This window comes from Halyomorpha halys, unplaced genomic scaffold (assembly GCF_000696795.3).
Source record: "Halyomorpha halys isolate HHAL.00 unplaced genomic scaffold, Hhal_1.1 Scaffold207.1, whole genome shotgun sequence".
NCBI classification, from domain to species: domain Eukaryota; kingdom Metazoa; phylum Arthropoda; class Insecta; order Hemiptera; family Pentatomidae; genus Halyomorpha; species Halyomorpha halys.
This window is the reverse complement of record NW_027104696.1, coordinates 1,552,345-1,562,177: the sequence shown is the minus strand read 5'-3', so window position 1 is coordinate 1,562,177 and position 9,833 is coordinate 1,552,345. Positions and strand designations below refer to the sequence as shown.

Genomic DNA, 9,833 nt, shown 5'->3' with positions numbered 1-9,833 from the left:
ATATATATATAGTGTGTGTGAGTTGTGATTTCACCTGAGTTACATTTTGCATTATACATTCCAGTTTCATACACATAAGTACAAGACCAAGTGCATTTCATTATCTGAATAACGACTGAAATCTATTTGAAAAAAAATGACAACAGAAAGACAGCTTTATAAACTAACCATGTTTTTTGAAACTACATAATGTTTTAAAGTATTCATAAAAAAACTTGCATTTTTTTATTTGTTATGCAATTATAAATAAACCTGTTGTTCAAATTTGGTACAAATATTCTTTGAATTCAAGAAAAATGATATATTTGTATGGATTTTTGTTTTTTAATTCCAATCCAAGATTGCAGTGGTTTTAATGGTCCTGTATCAATAAAAATCTGTTTGTTTCACAATCATGACCAAATATATAGTTCCATTTGATATAAACATTCTTTAAAAGCATTTAAAATTATGTGGGTAACTATTTTTAGGGAAGATAGACAGACCGTCCGAAATGCTACAAAGAATAATGTAATAGTAATGTGAAATTAATAAACAATGTTAAAAGTATGAAGGTAACTCACTACTCATAAAAAATCAGAAAATAATAAATATAGTGCCTAAAAAAAAAATACAAAGAATGATTTTAAGGAATTAATCATCCAGTCAACTGAAAGGGTCATATATATGTAAAGTAAAATTTAAAAAGTCATTATTTAATAACTATGGTGACAAGCAAATACTATTAAGTGGCAAAACACATGTGCCCACATGGTCAAACTCATGTTAGAACATAGCTTTTATTTAGGTGTTTTTCGTCAATCTCCAATACCTTCTACAACTTTATAAATTAAATATAATTATTTCTATTTCTATATCTTTGGCTTTCCAGCGGTATATAATATGTCAATTTTACTAATCTGATTTTCAGAAATGTTATTACAACCAGGAAAGACGATTTTTCCTCCTATCTCCTTAGGTTCATAATAAAATCTTTTCATAGTTTATATTCGTTTATATTTATCCATTCTTCAATACAAAAATTTGAAATGGTTAATCATTTAAAATAAATAAAACTGAAGTTATTTTAAAGAAGGCCATTTTGAAAATTCAGCATTTAAGCCCTGTCAAACTATTTCAATGTGATTAAGACCTAGCTGATAATAAGTACCATTAAATTGTACATTAGTAAACCAAATTTAATCAAAATCTTTAGATCCGTTTTTGAGAAAATGTTAAAAATGTATATATAAATAACAATGCCGGTCAGTTGATTTTTGTTGAAAAAGTTGTCATATTCCAGGCATATACCTGCTTTAAAAAAGTATTTTTAGTTTCAAATGACTTTTCATTTTTGAGCTAGGCTGATTCCACAGACACACAGAACTTTTCGTAAGACTTGGTTATTTGGATTGTGGAGACCCCTAAACATGTATTTCCATCGAAACCGGAATTCAAAATTATTCACAATCATATTACTTTCCTCTGAACTACTTATTTCATACATCCGTAAGTGAAAGTAAAAACATTAACGGATCTATTTTGTCATGATCACAAACTTTAACCCAATATTTACAGGCTTTAAATGTTCCTAAGAAAAGTATATATCCTTGGTTTAACTTATTTAAACTTTTTTAATGAATTTAAAATGTGTGCTTAGTTAACTTCGGATAAGAAAGGAACAATTATAGACCTAATGCATTTATCACAGAAAATAATTTTTTATCATGAATCTTAACTCCTATAATGAATGAATATTATATTACCTATAGAATTCTTCTCTTTCCAATTCATCCAATTCAGAAATAATGTACTGAAGTGTGCGTTCAATTCTTGGTATAATAACTGGTCATGAACAAAAAGATTTTATTAAAAAAATAAATAACTTTACGGAGAGGCAATATAAATGTAAAATAATTCTATGTGGAGTGATAACTCCTTAACTGAAAAAATAAAGGGTGTCCAGAAAAGATTAGAGCTATTTCAAACAAATATCGGAAAATTTTACTATCTTTAATTAAGATAAATATATATTTTTTTCTTTTCATCATGTCAACAATATTTAACTATAATTTGTAACACATTTCTCCACTTCTACTGCCTTACGTCACTTCAATCTTTTTACTAGGTAGACAATCGGTTAGTATCCTGATTTGTTCATCACTTTCCTTATATCTTGACCTTTGTTTTTCTCTTGCACTTATTTCCCATTCTGCCACATGCTTACCTTATATCTTCATTATTTCATTCCTTCTTTTAGTTTCTACTATGTTTTTTCGTACTTTTACTTGTAATTGTCATTTTATTCTGTATTATTTCACTTTTGGATTTTATTATTAATGTTTTTTACTGTAGTTATTATGTATGCTTAATTCTGTTAATATTATTTCTACTTTCTTTTAATATATGCAGCTCACTTTTATATAATTTTTAGATTATCTTACAGCTCTACCTGTATGTAGTTATATAGTTCAATACTCATGTCATCTTACAGTTCTACCCTACTTTACAATATCTTTTAGTATTTAGTATCTTGATTTTAGCTCTGTAAAGTGGCGCAAAGCATTGATGTATTATGAATAGTTTTTGTACTTATATTTTTTTTTTTTATCACCACCTCGAAACATCTTCCTTTGAAGATAATACAGTTTTAACAATGTGAATTTGATGGAAAATCATTTAATAAAATAATATTGTCTAAATGCAGGACAAAAAGCTATAATTACTTTTTCTTTGAATTAATCAGATAGGCAAAGGAATTAGAGTGGATGGCAAGCGTTATAAAGCAATATGGTTTTTACAATCTTTGCAGTGATGTATATTTTTTGTAGTAAAATGGAGGTACAGATTGTTTTTTGTTCAGTTTATTTAGCAGTTCGGCTTATATTACATTAAAATTCCTGGCATCTGTTTTATTCTTTACTGCATTTCTTTGGTTTTCAGATATTCTTATGGCTTCTAAAAGCTATTTTCTATAACTATTATTTTCTTTATTTAATATTTTAACATCCTGAAAATCAAAATTGTGTCCTTTTTATGTGTGATATTTTACTAACTTTTTTTTTTTTATTATATTTAGGATTATTTGTATTCTTACTATCATCGGTATGTGGATAAAGTCTGTCTTACATATATTGTACATACTCCATGTAATATATTCCAGGAGAGTTTAGACAATTAATTTTATAAACCACTCTCACATTTTTATTTTTATCAATTTTACCCTTGATGGTATAGTATATGTTAAAAATTTTAATTGTAAGTCGATCCAAACTTATATTCGAGTACATCACAGTCAATGAGTTCCTATGGAATTTTTCCTAAAGAATTGATACATAATAATTAAAAATAAATCTTGCTAAAAATTAAATAAGTTTTTATCTAAAAATAAGTTTTTCTTTATTTCTAAATAAAAATAATTAAAAAATATTTTATTTCTTGAAAAAAAAATTGTATAATTATGAACGAAATCAAAATTCATAACAACTAACCGTGTTCAATAGCATTAACCCTCCTATTGGTAAGCTTAATAACTTCATCCAGCGTAACAAAAGAAGTTTGCAATGAAGCAAGCTCTACAAGAAGTTTTATCGCTTTCTGATAGTTCTTCTTCAATTTTGCCAACTGTTGCCCTCCTCTAGCCAATCCAGCAAGCTCATAAGAATCTGTTCCGTCTTGGTAGCTCTCGAAAACGGGAAGTGTCACACCTGGAAATTATTTTAACTTCAGATTAAAAAATAGGAGTAAATAATAATAGACAAAGTGACCATAATTTCGATTACTTGAGTAAATCATTATTATAAGTTGAGATATAAGATGATATATTTGAAAACATTCAAAGTATTTTTTATTTGCCTTAGAATTCAAAGTTTCATTTTAGTGAAAACTCATTCCATCGTACTGTTGGTATAATATTTAGACCGGCAGACTTATGTAGGAAATTCTGGCCTTATCTCTGTTAGCCATAAGCCTAGGTCAAGAAAGAATACAGGGCTAATCTGCAACTCCGAGTGCCACACGAGGAGCACGCAGGCTGGAGACTGGCACCTTCATCTCCAGTAGCAGCAGATTACAGAATAGATGACCCATGGGATCCAAGATACTAACTCAAGTAAGCGAAACATGCTTTCCATTTACAATCCAGCTTACTATAAAATGGTGACCCCTATTATCATTACAACAATATTATACCTCTTTTGATTTACCCCCCCTCTCCCCCCCCCCCCCCCCGCCAACACCACAACTTTTTTTCTTTTATTTCAATATATTACTCTTATCTCTCTCAATCTTTCTGTTCAAACTAAACCCCTCCTGTAATAGTTCAATATAAATTTGGTCCAGATCTTATTTTCCCCCTCATGGGTATACCCAGCTAGGAGCAGGGAGAGGTGACTCCCCTCCCTAGAAGTAAAAAGAAAAATCATTAATTTAATAAAAACTAATTTTTTTTCAAGCAAATAATTTTAATAATTAATAAAGCACTGCTATAATTATATATAATTTTCTTAAAATTGGGGTTCCATTCGCCTTTTCTGAGCTGTGTCAGTCATGTTGTGATATTCCCCGAAATGGCACAACATGAATGACCAAAGCTTGCCTTCCTCCTAGTGTTGATTCTGGGTACACCCTTGTCCCCCAAACATAGGTGAGGAAAGATCTGGTCAAAACAATCAGTTTCAATTGTCAAAAATAATTAGAATTTAGGCATGTATTATAAAAATATTTATTTTAAAAATTTCTAATTATTTAATATTGTGATTTGTCAAACCTGCAACATTATCCTTCTTTGTTCTTATTTTAATTTGAGCTTTCTGAACATTTTGTAAAACTTGTTGGTTAAAATCTCCAGTAGCGAACTTTGCTTCAGCTAATGAAAAGGCTGCTTCTTTCATCACTTCTCCCATCAGAGTTTTTGTCTAAGAAAAAAAGTTAATGAGGAAATTGAAATAATTATAAATAAAATAAAGTTTAATAAGGAATCTTTATGATTACAGAAATAAGGAAAATTATATATCATACAGAAAATGTGATTTTTCCTATACAATAACATAGGGTTTTAGGTCCAACCAACTTAAAACTTAAAAAGTAATGAAGAAAATATTTTCATATACGTCATTATGAAAAATAAACACTATGATTTGTTAATGAATTACTACTTGATTTCTCGAGGTGATGTGAGATCTACTTGTAGCTATAAAAAACTTGACAAAAGCTACTAACACTGTCAAAAACATTATAAGCACTTCCTAAATCATCAAGACATGTCGTAGATAATTTATTAAACAGGTGTCAATTAAACAGAAAAAATACTAACTGAGTCTTCTACAGTATTAGTTGCACTGATGGCACTAAACATTTACTTTTTAACACAAAATTCTTACCTTCCTTACCAAAAATTATGATATTGCAAGGAAGTTACATTGCTGTTATGGAGCTTTACTTCACAAATAAATTATTAGAATTAATACAAGATCAGAATATAATTCTCAATACATACAAATTTCATTGAAATTAAGTGAAATAGTTTTTATATTGAAATATTATTAGTAGATGTTTTCCAAATAATATCACACAACATAGTTTATGCATATTTAGAGGGATTAAGTAAATTCAAGACTATGATTGATGTAATGATAAACTTTTTAGATTCTTGTTTCCTGTAAATCTTTTTTCTCAGTACAACGTATCTCTCACACAAAATATGTGGCAGTTTATGAGTATAATTAAAATGACACTATCCCAGGGTAACTTAACAAATATCACAACATAACGTGACACTAATATCACTATGTGACATAGCAAACTGTAATAAAATTTATGGATAAAAAGAAATACGAGTATTATCAGAACAGCAGGAAAACATTCAAGCACTTGTGACATTATAAAAACTGTAAATATTGATTTATTCTACCTCAATTATTTTGCTGAGGATCATCCTAAACCTAATTTGTAGGGCATCTGCTTTTTTCTTTAACAAACTGTGACCTTTTTGAGCACCAACAAGTCTTCCTTTCATCAAAGTCTGGGCACTGAAAATACACCATAATTGTAAGAAATAAACCACATTACCGATAATAACATAAAAATAAACAACAAAATATAATAGTTTGTTAAATCATGGTGAATATTTGAATTTAAATGGATGGTGGGCAGGTTAGAAAAAGTAGGCGTGGTCGCTTTCTTCACATAATAGACAATTTTTTTAACAAAAACAAAATTAATAATAATTCACATATACAACTTATACCCACCCTCGAGAAGGGAAAATGGCCAATTTGTCTTTAGTAGACATTCTTTAAGATAAAAATCTTTCTCGATGACAAAAACAACAGATTGAACGCCAGACAACTATCAGCTGATTACTATCATATGGTATCATGGAAAGCTCATTGATATAAAGGTCTTAATGGTCAGGAATAAATTTAATGTCTTTCCAGTATATGTATCAGATTAATAATTGAATTATAACGATGTTTAATCTGGTTGGATACTCATTTTTTTAAATGTACAAATCATCATATATCTTTTTATTTAAAGATAATACATTTAGATCATATATTTATTTTACTATTAGTATATATTATAAATTACACGATTATTTTCAAATTTAAATTCTTTACAAAAACGTTATGCAATAGATTAGGTTTATAGCCATCAATTTTTGTGTTTTTTTTTTTTTTTATAACGATACTAGTTGTTCAAAAATTACAAATGGCGTTGGTATTTTAAATTATTCAATCGAAACTCAAATGAGGAGTTTACTATTAAAATTTAGTGTATCAATTTCTTAAAAATGAGGGCTATTTTGACAATTAAAAACTATAATTAAAACTTGTATTTCAAAATTTAAATTTTCCCTTGTCAAATAGATGTTTCAAATTTTCAACAAAAATTTAACTTATCTATGTGAGATGCTGCCATATTAATTTTTTAATAACTTTCCAAAAGTAAATATTTTGACTTTTGATAGACAACTCCTCAATTGCCTCAATAATTTATAAAAATGTATGCTTTAGGAAATTGATTGAAATTCATTTGTCATGTAATGTATAAGTAAAAACATTTTTATCGACATCCCTTTTTATTTTTTACTGTATGAAATCACCGAACAGGTACGAGGTTATCTTTTACTACAAGAGTTGGTTGAGTGAGTATCATATATACTATAAATCACAAAGCACATACAAACAATTGAAAAGCTTAGTGGAATATCTTAATTTATATTCATCTTAGAAAATTTAATTCAATGTTTTTATTCCTATTTTAAACTAGAAAATCACTTTTAACTTTTGAAAAATCAGGGTTTAAAAATTTAATATTCTTTCAAACAAAAATCATTTCATTTTTTTCTAAACTTTTCACAACATTCCACTTAGCTCGATGATTATAATATTTATAGTTCATAAGATAATTATCTTTACTTAATTTTTAAAAATAAATATATTTCCAAAAAAATAATAATGTAAAAATGAATATGGTGAAAATTGATATAAATTGTTGAATTACAGGAAAATTCACTTCCAATTCAAGCTGGACTATGATATGGTGTTGAAATTGAACTCAGAAACATCAAACCAGGTAATAAACGCAATTATTAAATTTTATTATTATATAGAAAGGATTTTTTTTATATTATTCCCAGTATAGTATAGTATATTAGTAATCGAAACATGTACCCTAGGAAAAAAAAAAAATAGAAACCATTTATCTTTGGCATTTGGAAGATTTGCATTGGCATTTTCCCAACATTTTATTCAAATTTTAAATAGTGTACCAATATTTAATTGGTTCTCCTTCAATTTACTGCAAAATTCAGTATAGTGAAAAAAATGTTAGTTTTGTTACCCTTTAAAATTATATTAAAAAAAAAAAAAAAAATTATGATTAGAATTGTTATATTTTCTGTATTGTAAAATAAAATTGTAATACCCTGTTGAAGGTGCAATATTGATAATATTGTCTTTCGAAGGCATCTTGAACTATATTACAAGCACGAACAACGCAACCGCTCTGGCAACCGAACTACTGGCAAAGTTCCTCGGCATTTATCGGTATCGTTGAATACTTGATTTTGATTTTTATAAACGATATTTATAGAAAATATCATTAATATCGTAAAAAATAACGAACTTATGTAAATCATTTTTAAACGAGTTACACTTTTATGGTCATTAATAGTTATAATATCATTTTATTTTCGAATCTAGCTGAGAATCTGAGATTTCATTTCAAATAACTTTGAGGCAACTGAAAAATCGTTCAAATTAATTTATTTTTCCCTTTTGATTGGTTTATTATATTATTAAATTTTACAGTCATATTTAATCGAGACGATTTTGTTTGAAAAAAAAAAATCAGAAACAACGCACTGTTAGTCTGAATTAGTCATGTCCTGGCGACCAACTGTCTTTAAAACACCTCACTCTGCATAAATAAAATATTATTTTAAAAACGTTGTCACAGCTTAGAGCAAAAGGTGAATTTTATATAAATCTGTTTGAACTAAAATTAAACCGGGGCTGTTTAGGCTAAGATCCAAGATTTCCTTGAAATAGAGTAATGGGCCATTTTTTCATGTTTATAATTAACTTTTTAAAAAGTAGGTCCTGAATAACAAACTGTTCTTGGTTACAAAAAAAAAAAAAAATAATGTTAACAAGTAACATATTAAATAATCGTTGGTATTGTATAGTTAACTTTATATATTATTATATAAGTAAGTTAACTTGTATATTTATTTTTATATAATCTAAATTTTTTATTAATCTTTTTAATAATGTGAACTGTACTTTTGGAATGTTATGAATTTTCTTATTTTATTTTTTGTAGGTAATTGAATTATGTGTTGTATCGACATCGTTTTGTCTTCCTGATATCACGAAAATAAGTTTTTAATTTGGATTAAATTGATTTAATATTAGCAATATCAAAAAAACGAATTACTCGGATATTTATTTTTAAAATGTATAATATTGCTTTCGAAACTTCTAAGGAAACATAACTGGAAAAGGTCCAACCGTCAACAATAGAATACACCGATATAGTTTCGACTCATTTATGTTATTTATATATTCATTGTAGCTCATATGGTTGCGATCTTTTATTATAGGGAATGTAAACTTAAAATCTTAAGATGATGGATATTCATATGCTTTTGCCGAACTATTATTTCCAAAATAACTTATTCCAATTCCATTTTCTACTTAATGATCCAATCCGTCTTGCATTATGAATCTTCTTGATCTAAATGATTTAGACGTTCGAGAATCTAGAATAGGGGCATGAGTATTTAAGCCTAAGTCGTAATATTCTTTTATAATGCAACAGTTTTCCCTTAAATAATTAAAAATCTTTAAATTATGGGATAAGTCGTAAAAATGCTTCTTTGAAAACTGAAACTAAATTGTAGGAAATTTTTGCAACCTAAAGATTATTTATGATAAATAGAAGAATAATAAAAGAAGAAAAACTTAACTTTAAATAAAAATAAATAAATGAATGCCCAGCGTCATAATGTTCCATTTTGGCATACCATATGTTTCTATAAACTTTTTAAAAAATACACGATTAATCTGTGAAGAAATATATGATATTATGGTACAGAAGAAGCATCTTTGTTTTTTGTTTTTTTTTTACTTTATTTAGTTTATTCACAACTGTAAAAGTATTTTTACAACCAGCAAATGAGATGTAGAGAGAGAGAAAAAAACAATAAAATTAAAAAAAATAAATAAATAAAATAAAAAAGAAAAAAGTCAGGAAGGCATGAAGGTTAAGGTCATCCAATGATGCCTCTCCATTAAAAAGCATCTTTGTTAAAATCTCTTTTTGGAATGTTACTTAGATATTAATTA

At 27.3% G+C, this 9,833-nt stretch overlaps 2 protein-coding genes across 3 annotated transcripts in view; one reads left to right on the top strand and one right to left on the bottom strand.

Annotated features, from left to right (window-relative positions):
- The window catches only part of LOC106679511 (V-type proton ATPase subunit Vha36-1), an 11,082-nt gene extending 3,043 nt beyond the window's left edge, over positions 1-8,039 (bottom strand). The window contains exons 1-5 of one of the 2 annotated variants that reach the window (XM_014418721.3): positions 7,909-8,039; positions 5,891-6,008; positions 4,748-4,895; positions 3,471-3,686; positions 1,746-1,824 (exon numbers count right to left, since the gene is read on the bottom strand). In XM_014418721.3, coding sequence (XP_014274207.1) covers positions 1,746-1,824; positions 3,471-3,686; positions 4,748-4,895; positions 5,891-6,008; positions 7,909-7,952 — 605 coding nt within the window. In that variant the 5' untranslated portion in view covers positions 7,953-8,039. Of the gene's footprint in view, positions 1-1,745; positions 1,825-3,470; positions 3,687-4,747; positions 4,896-5,890; positions 6,009-6,230; positions 6,391-7,908 lie in introns of those variants that run through there. The other variant, XM_014418722.3, reaches the window with a different exon arrangement.
- LOC106679510 (galactosylgalactosylxylosylprotein 3-beta-glucuronosyltransferase 1) overlaps positions 6,951-9,833 on the top strand; it is a 156,731-nt gene continuing 153,848 nt past the window's right edge. Inside the window, exons 1-2 of the mRNA XM_067051906.1 lie at positions 6,951-7,126; positions 7,488-7,557. Of these exons, the coding sequence (XP_066908007.1) occupies positions 7,522-7,557 (36 nt within the window). The 5' untranslated portion in view covers positions 6,951-7,126; positions 7,488-7,521. The remainder of the gene's footprint in view (positions 7,127-7,487; positions 7,558-9,833) is intronic.